This window comes from Gadus chalcogrammus, chromosome 1 (genome assembly GCF_026213295.1).
Source record: "Gadus chalcogrammus isolate NIFS_2021 chromosome 1, NIFS_Gcha_1.0, whole genome shotgun sequence".
In the NCBI taxonomy this organism is placed as follows: Eukaryota; Metazoa; Chordata; class Actinopteri; order Gadiformes; family Gadidae; genus Gadus; species Gadus chalcogrammus.
In genome coordinates, this window is record NC_079412.1 from 14,084,558 (window position 1) to 14,099,791 (window position 15,234).

At 44.3% G+C, this 15,234-nt stretch overlaps 2 protein-coding genes across 2 annotated transcripts in view; both read right to left on the reverse strand.

The window, feature by feature from the left end:
* Positions 1-1,247: 1,247 nt before the first annotated feature.
* LOC130391121 (beta-1,4-galactosyltransferase 3-like) lies at positions 1,248-7,836 on the reverse strand. Its single transcript, XM_056601253.1, has 7 exons — positions 7,588-7,836; positions 6,292-6,830; positions 5,672-5,907; positions 4,795-4,985; positions 3,540-3,662; positions 2,230-2,334; positions 1,248-2,030 (listed from the first exon to the last, which is right to left on the reverse strand). The coding sequence occupies exons 2-7, from the start codon at positions 6,572-6,574 to the stop codon at positions 1,670-1,672; spliced, it is 1,299 nt and encodes a 432-aa protein (XP_056457228.1). The 5' UTR covers positions 6,575-6,830; positions 7,588-7,836; the 3' UTR covers positions 1,248-1,669.
* Positions 7,837-9,571: 1,735 nt separating this feature from the next.
* The window catches only part of LOC130391137 (biglycan-like), a 12,548-nt gene continuing 6,885 nt past the window's right edge, over positions 9,572-15,234 (reverse strand). The window contains exons 3-8 of the mRNA XM_056601254.1: positions 12,514-12,626; positions 11,661-11,874; positions 11,307-11,417; positions 11,083-11,176; positions 10,628-10,766; positions 9,572-9,850 (exon numbers count right to left, since the gene is read on the reverse strand). Coding sequence (XP_056457229.1) covers positions 9,650-9,850; positions 10,628-10,766; positions 11,083-11,176; positions 11,307-11,417; positions 11,661-11,874; positions 12,514-12,626 — 872 coding nt within the window. The 3' untranslated portion in view covers positions 9,572-9,649. The remainder of the gene's footprint in view (positions 9,851-10,627; positions 10,767-11,082; positions 11,177-11,306; positions 11,418-11,660; positions 11,875-12,513; positions 12,627-15,234) is intronic.

The following is a 15,234-nucleotide window of genomic DNA, read 5'->3' on the forward strand; positions in this document are numbered from 1 at the left end:
ATACGGTATATGATGAATATATTTTTACCCGATGATTGAATAAGTAAAATACATTCAGTTCACTTTATGCAATCTATCCCATGTTAATATCATCGGAAAACAACAAACATAAAATAACACATGACCACTACATCATAACAATAGGTCTTCAAGCCAGTTCAGTAGTAGAGTTAGTAATTCCTCCAAAATAGTAAGCAGCAGAGGTGGTCTAACAGTGATCCGTTTTAAGTCCCTTACATGATTAAGCATATACGAAAGAGCCTCATCCTACAATAAATAGTACTACTTAACAAACAAGCATTATGTGTCTAAAACAATACAGTACATTCCAAATGTGCGATATGGAAATCAAACAGCAGGCTTATGAGTAGATCAAGCAGTGGAATACAGAAGGTGATTGCTGTGTCCTAGACATGTGTTCAAAACCTTTACACTAGTACCGAGTGGACACTTTCCTATGAGGCAGTGTAGTAAAGAACCGCAACGGTCGCATCTCAGTCCCCTAAACCTACAAAGATTGAAAAGGAATACAAAATAAGTGCTTCTCCCGACAAAAGCCTCCATAGAGCTCACATACCGCCGTTTGTGTAAAGATAGATCTGGTCTGGAAATAACAATCTTGTTTTAGGGTTTCAGGGGCCAGAAACAAGTATAGAAGTCGTATTAGAAGTCTAAAACCATTACTTTTACGTGAAACAAAACCTTTGATAAATAGTACACTTCATACTATACATTTACCATATGTCCTACAACTGTATTTAAAATATCATATCATATCTGAGATATGTATATACTATTTAATGGAATGATAATATTCAGTGGAATCATAAGGAATCATACGTCAAGCTGCTGTACGTAGAAGAGGTGTGTGTGTGTGTGTGTGTGTGTGTGTGTGTGTGTGTGTGTGTGTGTGTGTGTGTGTGTGTGTGTGTGTGTGTGTGTGAGAGAGAGATTGGCCCTGATTGTCTAGAAACTTAAAAACGAGGCACCAGAGCAGACTTCACAACAAAGTGGTAAACAAACAAATAAGTATCTCTATATAAATCTAAACGTCTACCCTCGACATGTATGGGAGTTGTTCTGCGCTGATTGATGCACACAAGTAGAATACAAAATTTAAATCAACGTGGCAAAGTGTCCTTCCTCCCAACAACCTTTCCGTCTGATACCTAGCTCAAGCTGAGTAAGAAAGGCAGCTAAAGACCCACCCATACCCGGCCCCCCCCTCCGTCCCAGGATGAGCATCGAAGAGCACCTATCCTTGTCTATAAAATGTGCATTTAAAAGACAGAGAGAGAGAAGGCACAGAAAACTAGAACCCCCCCTGCGTAGAGTGGTGGGTGCGGTGGTAGGGGCAGAATAACAGCAGTAGTTTCTGGTACAGCAGACTGGATGAGGCCGTACACCACTAGCACAAAAACACTCCTTCTGTTCCATAGCGCTCTTTTCCCCGAGACTCATGGAGGAGATCTACTATTAACATTACAACCGACGCTTTACGGGTGAGCTCATTTCTAAGTTGAAACACCGCCAGGGAGACACATTCAGTGAACAGTGGTCTGAACAGGGGATCCCTCCAGAGCGCCCGCAGGGAGGATGTCTGCTACACTACCGCCCATAAACCCCGCCGTCCAATGAGAGTGCGATACAAAGACCTTTCTTTCGGGGCCTATTTGATCACACCGGGCTTCGCCTGTGTCGTCTGATTGGCTGCTGCTGAGTGGGCGGGGTCTCGTGTCTCTTCCTCCGCCGGCCGCGTCACATTCGCCGCTAGAGTCCCGACGTCCGGCGGTTTGTCGGGCGATTTTGGCGGCATCCCGGCGGCCTTCCTCGTGGCCGCTTTAGGCGCCGGGGGCCTGCCCGGTCTCCGCTGATTGGGGAACTTCAGCAGGGGCAGGTGGGGGTCCTCGCCGATGTTGACCGTCAGGTTGGTGTAGAGGGGCTCAAGCTCCCGGGACAGGAGGTCGTAGGCCAGCGAGTTGATGCCGTCCGAGCGCCAGTTGAGCCTGGTCCTCTTCAGCAGGTCGAATCTGGAAAGAGGAGGGTGTTCCTATGTGTTCAAATGTCATCAAAGGTGACATATTATACCACCAGGTTGGACCTGTAAGGGTAAGGGGTTAGGGCTTCAAGGACACTATACAGGTAGATGTTTGACATTAGTGTCCCAGATCCTTCGGTTTTGGAGAAGGACTCATACGTGTGTGCCTCTTGCCCAGGTTTGTGCTGTACCTGCGTGGGTTCTGCTCGTTGCCTCTGTCTCCTTTATGCTTGATCATCTTGTAGTGGCCGATGGCCACTGGGGGGCGCACTATCTTCATGCCAGACAGACGCACTCTGGGAAAGCAGAGAGAAACAAATCAGCAGAGTAGTATTCAGTATTGAAAGATAGAATTTGGTAATCTGTAAATCGAAATGTGCCATGATAATGCTAAACTACAGCTATATGCTAGGAAGAGGATGGGTGTTGCTACATTCCACTAAACACTTCAAAAATATGTGCTTACTTAGAAACTTCGAAAAACCTATCAAACTTCACAGCACATATTCAAGTAAACGTATATAAACGGTAAAGAAAATGATGGAAGATAGCAACATTATTATGAAACATTATTATTTCAAATTATTTTGACCAGCTAAAACACATAGGAGAGACTAAAAGGGACTCTAAAAAGCAGCTGAAACCTATTTCCATCTCTGTCATCTTGTAGACCAACCTTGTCATTCAACCGTTGCATACAACGTAAAACCCAGAATATCCCAACTAATAGGTGGAATAGAACACGAAGATGACAGTGAACCTTAGCAGATTTAGAACAGGAAGCAACCTTGGGTCTCGCTTCATTTCTCCTAAATCCCCTGGATTGTCTTTTCTTCCATTTATTCATGAAAGGATCTTAGTGCCTCTCTGAGCAGCACGTGGAGTTGGAAGAAAGAGACACATTGACGTAAGAAAACTAGATAGGCAATCCGCCTGGACATAGCTGCACACACTAGAGCTGATCTCATAATCCACATACTCACTGGGTCTTCTCCAGCGAGAGCACACGGCAAAGCCATGACAGAGGGGTTGGAGATTAGGATGAAAGATCACACTGACGACAGCAGGAAAACATTATAACAGCTGACGGACCAGAAAGTTGTGCTGAAGCGGGGAGCGGACAATGTGAGGCGGGCCACCGAAATACGATCAGACATGGCAGGCGAGGAGGCCACCAAACCCCCATTGGAGCCGTGGTCTCAGTAAACTTTATAGAGTATGCATAAAATATAACATGAAATTATTGATTGATACTTCTAAAAGTTGTGGGTCTCAGAATCAAAAGGTCTAATGATTAGAATGGTTCATTGTGTGGCATTAAGTATCAAAAGAATGTAAAACAGGTATCAAATAGGACAAAGGAGCCGGTTGGTCCGCTTAAAATCCCTTCAACCATGCACATCTCAAGTACAGAAAGGCTTAGGTTAATGTTGTTCATGTTAATGTAGACACATTGCATGGAGCCCCCATTGTCCTATGATGCAGAGTGTGTTGGACTTACCTAGCGGCGATGTCGTCGTCCTCCCCTCCCCAGCCCCAGTAGTGGTTAGGGAAGCCGTTCATCTTCATATACTGGTCTGGGGTCACTGCGGACACGCCACCAAAGTACTGAGGATACGGTAACCTGGAAGACAAAGTGAACATGAAAACTGTGCCAAGGCCTAAAAGAAAATTTGTTCGGTTCCGACCTCAACTGACAACCAACAGGAACCAAACTCTTTTTTTTTTTTTTGGCCCAAGGAGACTGCATGATTGATACATCATCCTAAAGAGGCCGCATAACAGATTTGAATCCTAGCAGCAAGGTTAACAAAAGTTGTAATATGTAAATGTACAAATCATAAATGACCATATGTCATCATAAATGTAGGAAACATTCCAAGTATAAATACTGTCTTCGCCGAAGGTGAACACTATGTTCTCATTGAAATGACTGTTCCAGACAACCTTCTTTTTTTTGTGTATGTATAATTCACTATTCTCAGAGTACTCTGGGTTGCCAGATATGCAACAAATGCATACAAACACAGCATTCTGCAGCCATGGAAGTTCTGTTAGCAAACAAACTGGATAAACTGAGATTTGCCTTGATTCCAACCAACCTAATTAAAATTTCTCCCACAGCAACTGATCTGGGGTTATACCTCCTGCTGTCAGCTTCGGTGATTTGATCTGAAATAAGCCCTACCTTTATGGCTTCACGGCCGACATGAGTGCAAAGCATCGGCTGTATCAATATTTATGAAAGTGAGGTATTAAGTGCTACTGGCAGATTTATGGATGAGCGCTAACGAGTAAGTTGTAGGTCTCAAACTATACGAGAACACCTGCAGTATATGGAAAAAAAAAACATGAAAGAAGATGCTACTGCTGTTCTCAAGCTAGCTGGCGATGTCGTTCCATCTCCCAGCGAAACGGCTTTCGCAAAATCATCCCGTTTGAGGGAACCAACAACATTTTCTTGCGATACAATGCTGATTAAATAATCCCTTTGGGCCGGGCCTAGCCTATTAGCACAAAGTTATGAATAGCAAGCTTATGAAGGCCAAATTCATCATCGTATTTTAGGATTTTCAATGGTTTATTATGTATGAAACCAGAATGGGGATGAAGTCATTGACAATTGCTTCCACCGAGTGGCAGAAAAGAGCATAGCAACCCTCGCTTAATTATAAGGGTTGCCTTTTTATCTGACTGTTTAAATGTAAACCTTAACGCTTGGGGGGGTGACGTTTATACTGTTGTAAAAAGCCTACCTGTATCGGAACTTGTCCATGGCGACAGACAGGTGTGTGGGGAACTGCTTGTGGCAGGTGTAGGTGTTGTGGTCGTTCTCGGGCAACAGGTCCACGTCGTGGAGGAAGATACAGCCCCAGTCCTCGTCTCGCAGCGCCTCTCGTACCCCCACGTTCAGCAGCTTGGCGCGGTTGAATGTACTGTTCCCCCACTGGACAGAGAAGGTGGGGTGGAGAAGATACTTTTACAATTCAGGGCTTGATGGGTTTTGTTGCGTTGTCAGAAATCTTTGACCATGTCGATTTATTCAGATTCATATTACACAGGAGGCACATCCATGGCATCAGCTCTCGCTGTGCGTCCTAGATACCCAACAGACCTTTCTGAATATAAAATGGAATTAAAGAATATTATATAATAAATCGGGGGACTATAACAAGGGCGGTTCCAGACCAATCAGTCACTGCATGATTAGATATTCACACACACCGTTTTTTCATATGTAATCTAATCGTGCATTAATATTCAGAAGATGTTTTGATATATTTAGAATTGGCAAAAAAATAATCTAGGTGATTAATTAATTTAATTGTGTCTACAAAACATCTCTACATCCATCCAGAGTTGTTTCTCCCCCGGATATACAGGTCCTTTTGGAGAAGATAGGGAAAAGGCATCTCGCCAATGACCTCCCCCTACAGGTAGGCTACGGACATGCCTGATCGAATCCACATCCAGCTGGGATGCAGCCAAAATTCAGCTGGATAGGGTCGTGGTCAGAACACCCTCCAGGAGTAACCAGGAGGATGTCACCATAGTAACCAATACACTACCCTGTCGAACCCTATGAACGACGTTCCAGCGCACACATACTGGTACACACACAGCCAGTCCCACCTGCTGTACGATGTAGATGCTGTAGTGGATCTGCTGCCTCTGCAGGAAGGGGTGCAGGTGGTACAGCAGGGCCCGCAGGTGGGTCTGCCGGTTCCGGTACGGGACCACGATGGCCGTGTGGTGGCGGGGCTCGCAGTCCGGGGGGCTGTAGTGACCCCCCGGGGACACCAGGGGGTTCCTCCGTCGGATCTCCTCAAGAGACAACGGGGCAGACAGGTGGACCGACACGGGACCCACTGAGGAGGAAGAGGAGGAGGAGGAGGAGGAGGAGGAGGGGAGACCAAAGCAGAGGAGTGAAGGGATGAGAGGAGAGAAGGGCAGAATAGAACAGAAGGAACCAGTGGAGAAGGATATCCGAGGAGGGGAAATAAGAGGAGCACAGGGGAGGGCAAGGTTTCAAATTTCATTCTGGGATTAAAGTGGTCCATGTGACTGATCATCTGTTTGTGGTCAGAACACAACCAGCAATTTGCCGTCCGCCACGGACACACCAAAACACAATCACTCACTCAGCTCACTTGGCCAAGATTGAACAACAGCAAACATGAAATGGAAACATCATTAAAAAAGACGCAAGAGCCTTCATCATCTACCATTCCCTTTCATCCTCATCCTCTCACCCAGCAGTGGAGAGGGCAACTGGCACTCCTTCAGAGGAGGTGTCGTTCCGGGGGGTCCGGTGCCTGTGTTGCGGGGAGGGGGTGGCGGCGGCCCAAGGTGGCTGAGGTTAGTGTACACATCATGGGGTCGGGAGTAATCGAACTCTGGCTCTGTGGTGTGGACCAACACAGACACCAGGCCTCGGAAGCCCCCCAGGGAAAAGTACAGGACAAAGGCAAACTGGAATCCCACCAGCAGAGCCAGAGTACAAGGGGAGTCCAGGGAACGACCGTAGCACGCCATGATGAGTCCGACAGATTTAAAGGCAAGGAGAGGTCAAAGTAAAGGGTGGAACAATGGAAAGAATAAGGGGCAGGGGACAAAAGGGGTTGGGAGAGGGTAGGAGGAGGAAAGGGAAAGGCAGAAGAAGGTGGGGTGGGGGCCGGGGGGCTCTATGTACACTCAGAATTGAAAGGGGGGGATGGCCATCTGTTTGAATGGAGAGTAGTACTGGTGAAGTTCAGTCAGGACTGCCATCACCTCTCGACCAAACTATTCACTGTGGGGAAGAGAAGAAAAAAAGTAAAGCAGTGATTTTTGGATTGCGTATCTAACAGCCAAAACCAAATGCAATATCAAACACACGTAATGTAATTAATAAAACATTTTCAGGGCAAAAAATAATGCTTAGCGGCTACGCATGCGCGCATCGTCAACATCTGCATCTTAAATCCATCTACCCGAGTATCCCGTTCTTCCGAGCGGCTTCACGGCCTGTCCTGGACCAGAGAGACTATATGTTCTCTGGCTATCTTCCTCTTCCAACTCAAATCAAACACGGCATTATTAAATAAACAACGCTGAATGAATGTCTCGAAATCACAAGGTAGCATGCTAAGCTAAATAGCAAAACAATACCTGCTTGCATAGTAACACTATTTTCTCAGTGGAACTGGTAAATTGCCGTGGATCACACACCGAAGGCATGCTGAGACGTGTGGTCAATAAGTAATACAAAATAATATATCACCTACACTAGACGCACATGATACCTATTCGACTACTGTGCATACTGTCGATAAGTATTGGGTTTATACTAGATATAAATAGAACTGTTATGAACCAGATACCTAAAACACTTCAAATGCTCAGCATAATGACCATCAATAGGCCTTTACGCACACTGTTAATGCACAGGCTGTTTAACCCATTCATTAACAGGATGCATGGCTATCAGTAAGTACATTGACGATATTTGTCACACTACCAGTAACCATGCTGGTGGTCCACCGATGCACCACGACGCCGCTACTCACCGGCTGACTCTTGCGACATATCAAATCAAGCCCCCGGCTTCCATAGATGATCGACGGCCCGCATCAGGAGGAACTACGTCCAAATGGTTCAAAACGTGTTGTTTCTTGAAATCTGAGCGTCTCTCCTGCTGCTACTAGTTCTCATTCGCACTCAAATCCCCAATGGTGCCTTCAACCGCTGCGGACATTTCCACACGCAAGAGCATCATCGTCGCTATCTATGCCATCCATGTAAACACAGCAGGCATCGGGGTGGTCTCCCTCTTTGCATCGCGACTGTACCATTCAGAGGACATTCTGAGGGGGGTGTCCCGATGACATCCAGCCAGGCGATAGTCGGCGAAGCGCATCAGAATTTGAGTGTGGCGTCAGATAGAGTGCAGGGATACTTCCCTCAAACTTCATATGACTAAACGATATCGACGTTTTAAAAAATATATAAATAAATATGATCTTTAACCTTTTCATTAAGCCACCGATGCATGACTGAATAGAACATTTACTTAATCCCTCTCACTCTCACTATTTCTCTAACTAGTCTCTGTCCTTCCATATCTGTGGCCCCCATCTCCCTTTCTCTCTCTCTCTCTCTCTCTCTCTCTCTCTCTCTCTCTCTCTCTCTCTCTCTCTCTCTCTCTCTCTCTCTCTCTCTCTCTCTCTCTCCCTACAACTCTCTCTGCTCTCTGTAGTCCATTCATTTTAGACAGATGATGAGATCTGATCTGGTTGTTTTTTGAAGGTATCCATTCATTGAAAGCGTTGCTCCTGTTGATATTCGCTTTTATTTCTCACAAAACAAAAAAGGTTTGCAGCAGTAGCAGTACTCAGATTACAGGACAGGGGAAAAAAATAGTATTTATGGCTATGGTATACCACATCGGCATACCTTATGTATAGAACTAACAACAGCCCCACCCCTCAAATGAGCCCCCCTAAGCAGATGAAGAAGAATTTAAAAAATATAAGCATCAGATACCATTGTGGCCCTCCTTTATGTGGATGCACTGCTAACAATGGATCAGGGCAAAGCAGGTCTTTGTGTGCTAACTCTATCTGGGGCAAGCACCAACTATACAATATTGTCCCCCGTTCATGAGTAGTCCACAAAAAAATAACATCATAGAAAGCACAGCCAAGCATGTTGTGGGTCGTCAAGACCCTCTGTGATGCAAACATTATTGATAAGCTACTTTTTGTTTATTACTGAGAATGGAAATTGTGAAAATGCTGTCTATTCACTGATAGTTTATTGTTGAAATACAGTACAGTTGGATCACAGAATTTCAGACCAGCGAAAAGGTCTCAGACCAGCACAATTGCAACTTCCCAAATTCTGATTCAACCAAATCAGCACAAAGTACAAATATGTATCCATACAAAAAAGATTATTTTATATATGTATTTTGTAAATGTAATTTTTACCAAAATGGTAAGACACAAAAAAATGACTAATCCGATAAAATGTATGTGTTCAAAAAATGTGTTAAATGGAACTATAAAATGTTTAAGTTTAAAAAGATATTTAAACTATTTTAGATCAAGATATTTGTCATTTAGTATCCAAATTCACTCTCTGAAAATTAAAAACTTTGTGAAAATATAACACATAATGACTGTACTAAAAGCACATCCCTTTCCATTGTGTGCAGGTACACACACTGTGCAAGACACATTTCCCTTTGTATTTAATCATGCTAATTATGTTAATTTCTCTATCTTCTCCATGTGTCTCCTTTTCTCTTAAAAAAAAGCTTGCTTAATGAAATTAGGCCAAGCCAGTATTAATAATCATCCTTAATAATAATTCAGGTTTTCTTTCTCTCTCCGACCCTTATACAAATCCTAGATGTCATCCCTTCCATCCTTTTCTCACTCTCTCCGTCGATTTCTCCTTTTGTATTTTCTAAATTGCCTCTCTCTCTCTCTCTCTCCTCTCTCTCTCCTCTCTCTCTCATCTCTCTCTCTCTCTCTCTCTCTCCTCTCTCTCTCTCTCTCTCTCTCTCTCTCTCTCTCTCTCTCTCTCTCTCTCTCTCTCTCTCTCCCTCTATCCCTCTCTCTCTCTCTACTTCTTCTTGTAGTTGCCAAAGCGAATGGCCTGCTGACTGGTGACGCAGCGGAAGGTGGCAGGCTGCACCTCCCAGTAGTTCACGGGGTTGTTGAACAGGCTAATGCCGTTATAGAATGTCCTCTTCATCCCAGAGCCCCTGGGGCAGAAGTCGTCCACTCCCACGTTTGTGATGTTGTTGACATGGAGGTAAACCATCTAGAGTAACCAGAAGGAGGGGGATGGAGTATGTCACATGATAAAGTGTTTCTAAGTGTTTTTCGTCCACACGTATATGAAAAAAACATATTAAAAGCCCTTGGTTTTCCCAAAGAATTCCTGTCAAGACAACGATGTTATAGAATATTTTGTTGTCCACAAAATAATCCAAGAAGATTTAAAACATTATCATAAGCATGTCAGGCCTGGTAGGTGGCGAAACAACTTTATGTCCAACAGCGCAGAAGAATATGGAGCATGCACATTGATGGGCTTCTTCTTGAGCATGGCGGTGTTATGACGAAGAAACACTAGGTTGACTTGCTAACATGTGATTACACCAAACTGTACTAGCCCCACGTAAACACACCCATAGTCTGCCATTGTTTGTAGCTTCCTGGCACATGCTCAATGAAATCAAGCTCATGGTGTCATCATTTTGCAAAACCTCTACTTCACTGGTCCACACCAATACAGTTTTTAGAAATACCCATATGCAGGGGGAAGAGGTAATAGTTACTGGAATAAAAACTATAATATACCCTGCTAGAAATAGTGACTGCCATGGTGTACTTATTGAGTGTATTCTGCCAAAAGTTGCAAGCTCTCTAATTCAGTGACACCTATGATCTATATAATATGATGTAGATGAGGTCTTACAAATAAACAAAGATGCAGTCCTCCTCAACGAGCCTATCAGAAATTAGCCGGAAAAAAAACGTAGCAGGAAATAAGAAGCGAGCCCTGATGTGATTCTATTTGTGGTGTTTATCCCACCTGGAGGTATTTCATATTCTGGAGGCCTTGGGGGACGCGGTTGAGGCGGTTGTACTCCAGATGCAGCTCAGTCAGCTTGGGTAGGAAGGCCAGGCTGCCGTCCTCGATGTTACGGATACGGTTGTAGGCCAGGCCCAACCTACAAACCAACAGCAACACCCAGGAAACCATTAGTTAGAGAGAAGATTTCTGCAGTTCCTACTTTAGCCCCTTCGTGGCACTGTAGGCTGGAGATGATTTTATTTTACATAAAAAACATATGTAGCATGTTATTGGTGTACTGATATCAGAATGTTATCATTTATAATAACAACGAGTAGGCAGTAAATGTCTGTGTCTATAGAAGAGGAAGAGACTGTAACCGGCTGATCTTTAATAAAAGACGAGCAGAAGCGGGTAGCTGTATCTGTCTCCGTGGCACAGCAGTGAACATTAAAACACATAGAGTAAACCACCTGTACAGCTCTTTGTAGCGTTTCAGGTCCTCCAACTCCACTGCCTGGATCTGGTTGTTGTCTAGATGGAGCTCTTGCAGACTGTCGGGCAGGTCTGATAGAACACAAGTGTTTCAATACTTTATCTGTGTCTGCACATCTCGGACCCATAAACCACATAGCACTTGATGGAATGTTATTGAAAAAAAGTGATGATTGGAATATTTTCTTCATATCAAAAATACCTTTGGGCACGCCGGTGAGTTTGGCTTCAGATATGCGCAAGTAGTTCAGTTTCAGTCCCTTGAAGGCTCCAGGCTCGAAGTCGCTGTTCTGGATTGGATTCGACCCCATCTCTATGGAACATAGGTCCAAGTTGATGTCCAAGTCCAAATCATTTTATTCTTAATATTGAAGCATTATTATTGAACCTGGAGTCTAGAATTGTATGTGTAATAACTGGTTTCTTATTTTCAACTAGAATAGAGTATTACTCAATCGCTCTGGCTTCAGATTGAATTGTATGAGTGTCTTGTTCAGGTGCACTATAGCTCGTTCACACTAAGGTTTAACACATGGGGGATTGGACAATTTTTTACCTATGCAGTTCATTCTGGTGAGACCACTGAAGGTCCCAGCGGACACCCTCTTGATGTTGTTGTCGTGTATCCTCAGCTCCACCAGGGACTGAGGCAGGCCCTGAGGGATGGTGGTCAGGTGGTTCCTGGAGAAGTACAGCTTCTGCATGTGCTTCAGTGGGGAGAAGGTCCTGGGGTGGACCTTGGAGATCCTGTTGTTGACCAGAGCCAGGGCCTAGTGGGAAGAGCAGAGCCACGATGCAGAGAGGTTAAATAGAATAAATAAGAAGTATTTGAAAACTCTCTCTCTCCCTCTCTCTCTCTCAATATATGTGGATATATTTTTTTTTATATGTGTGGATATGTATTTGTACATATGTGTATATATATTTCCCCTCCTCTCTCCCTTCCTCTCTCTGCATGAACAGAGTACAGCCATTTCTGTCACCCAAGAGACAAGACTCCCAGCCTGCCAGTGCTGAGGGTCGGAGACAGATGGATACCGAGGTAAACAGTTCTTTAAGAGAGTTGTTATTATTGTGTAAGGTCATGTTGGGCGTCTCCTTCTCTGCCAGTCTCAATATTGTGCTTTTATTGGCTCCTTTGAATACATGCGAGAGGATGTGAGCGAGAATATTCCCCTTTCTGCTTTTGGCATCAATTTAAAACAGAATAAAGGCTCCAAGTGGAAAGATGTAAAAACGTGAGAGCGAGAGAGGGGGATTTTCATAAGCTCTCCGGACATGCACAGCCACGGCTACGTTTCACACGGTGTGAGCCAAAGCATGCTACTTTAGACGCCCGCCAAGGCTGCTTCAAGAGCCACTGAATGTAATGCAAAGACGCAACCGTAGCTGAAAGTGTTGCTCCTTACATATAGGTTAGTGAGGCCCTTGAAGTCATGCTCCTTGAGCTCAGTAATGCGGTTGTTCTGCAGGTCGAGGAACTTGGTGTCCAAGGGGATACCTTCTGGGACCTCGGTCAGACCTGGGAAATAAACGTAAACACAGAGACACCGCAGAGATGTCACACAAACGTTTGCTAATGTCTCATTCAGCCCTAGACCGATGAAAATAAATGGTGAGTGGGTATTTTTAAAAATGGTCATCAGAGCCTGAAATTAAACTTTTGACGTCGTCCTCCACTCCACGGAATAACATCCCAGGGTTCCTTGCTCTGTTATTTTAAAGAAGGACATGCTGACAGACACACACACCACCATGTTGGTCAAGGCGCACACAAGGCGGAGTAGGCACTTGCAGTTTATCACTGGGAAGGCGTTGACATGGACATTGAACACACACACAAACACACACAATGACACATTCGTCACACAAACACGTCACACCCATTAAACCCAATCAATGACATAACTACCCTAATGCCAGATGGGGACAGCAGATGTTTTCAATAAAACCAAAGTTGCAAAAGATGTTAGAAACATCTGCTTAATGAAAAATAAAAAATGGTCAGAATTTTAACCTATCTTAATCTTATAAATGGTTTATGTGGGAAATATGGGATATTTTATTGATCAATTGGGAGAGTTGTGATTTATCAAAACACCAAATGGCAGACTCTGAGTTGCCATGGAATAGAATATAATATAATGCAGCTTTATTATCCACTAGGTAGGTAGAGAATCCCTCAGGCTCTAGCGAGTGGTTTCTCAAAAAGATATACAATGGAAGAACAAATGTCCCACTGGTGTTGCCCAGCAACTAACCCTAACCCAGCAACTAATTCAGTTGAAACCTTTAGTCGAAACCCAAATCATAGCCTTAAGAATACACCTGCCATAGCACGGCTGCATTACCACTGGAAAAAAAATGGAATCTGTGCAGCCACCAAAGGGAACGGCTACCGATCATTATGAGGACCACATCAGAGCGGCTGGTGTGTCGGTGTGCGAGCGATGTGGTTAGCAGCGCAGCAGACGGACCAGGGTCGGTCGTGCAGAAAGCCCTCAAATGGTGCCATGCAACATCAGCATCTGGGGCTTGCGTCAACCTTCCGCACCAGTCATGCTACCAAGGCCCCGGGATCAATCCTGCCTCTGACCACATCAGTCCCTAGAGGAGCCTGACGCTGTCCCATTGAAGTTAAGTTTAGATTTATAGGACACACCCACCCTCCTCCATGTCATCAATGGGAAGAACCCGATCCAGTATTAAACTAATGGCTCTGACGTCCCGGTCAGACAGCTGTGATGTTGTATCCAGGAATGCTAGTGGTGAGGCTAATGTTATAGTTAGCGTTTCATTACCTTTGTAGGTAAAAGCTGAAGAGTATTGCAACTAGCCGATTTAGCCTCACTGTCATACACTTGCATTAAGTTTTAGAAAACTGCCTTACAACAAAATTGCTTTTTTACTAATCCCCGGATTGAATTATCTGTCCCCCTCCCTCACCACCACCACCGGAAAACTCAGCTAACCCTCAGACCACAGCTCAGCCGTCTCGGCCACAGATCCCACAGTTGTTGCCACCTCCCGACAGACCTTGCACCCCCTAAAACCCCAGTGCCCCTTAACTACTGTCAAACATAAATACTGCCCCTCAGGCTGGGATGAACAGCACAGAAGCCATGGCCGAAATACATCTGTTCCAAATAAGCACTGACATCTCAGCAAATTATACACTTCCACATTTACCCCGTGGCCTGCCATAGAGTCTGGAGCAGGACATATCCAGGCAGAGACTTTAATGATGATTCATCAAAACCGTTGAACTGTCTCAACCCAGACAGGGTTATTAGAGTTAGTGCTGTGTAATTGAATAAATCCTTTGTTTTAAGCAAAGGTCGTTGTATGCAGTTTGTATGGAACTTCAGCAACAGTTAAAACCAGCTGCAATACTGTTAGATAGATACTATAACGCAAAAGTGTTCTTGAACATATTTTGTATCAAAAGGGTACAGGTTTTTCAATTTGGATGTGCTTCTTTGCAGCATAAATACTAATTATTATTTTTGTTTTATTTCTTGTCAATGAGTCTCACCCTTCAGCTGACTTGACATACATAACTCTGTCATCTCCTTCCTATCTCCGTGATAATAAATAGCTGTGCTTTCTCCCTCTTGACAGACTCCTGATTCCCTCTGAGCCTCTCCACCATTGCACTAAGCCTCTTCTTCCCCTTGTAGTCCCTTCCTCCTCTGGCTGGGCTACCTTTAACCACCCCCTGCATGCCCACATGTCCAACATCAAAACAGCTCCCTCAGGAGAGCGAGGATATGACCATTGTTTCATCTCCATGGCAAAATGTCTGTATTGCTTCAAATTGTTTTGGTTGACCCTACATTTAGTAACTTCCTGCTTTCCTAAATACGTTGCAATGTCTCTTATTTTTGGCGTTTTTTTAGTATCTCAGTCGTTTGGTGGTTTTGGTGTTGTTGTTGGTGTTGTTGTTTTGTTCACCCATGTCTCATTTTGAATCACCCAACTCAACACCATACTCAAAGTAGAAATGGCCTTTCGTGATTAAATTACACCATCATTATCTCTGAGAGAAAACCAATTCATGTGCATGAGGCAGCCTAGGAAAAAGTGTGCACGTTTTTTGTTTTTTTAAACTCTTGGTTGAATGTGCAACT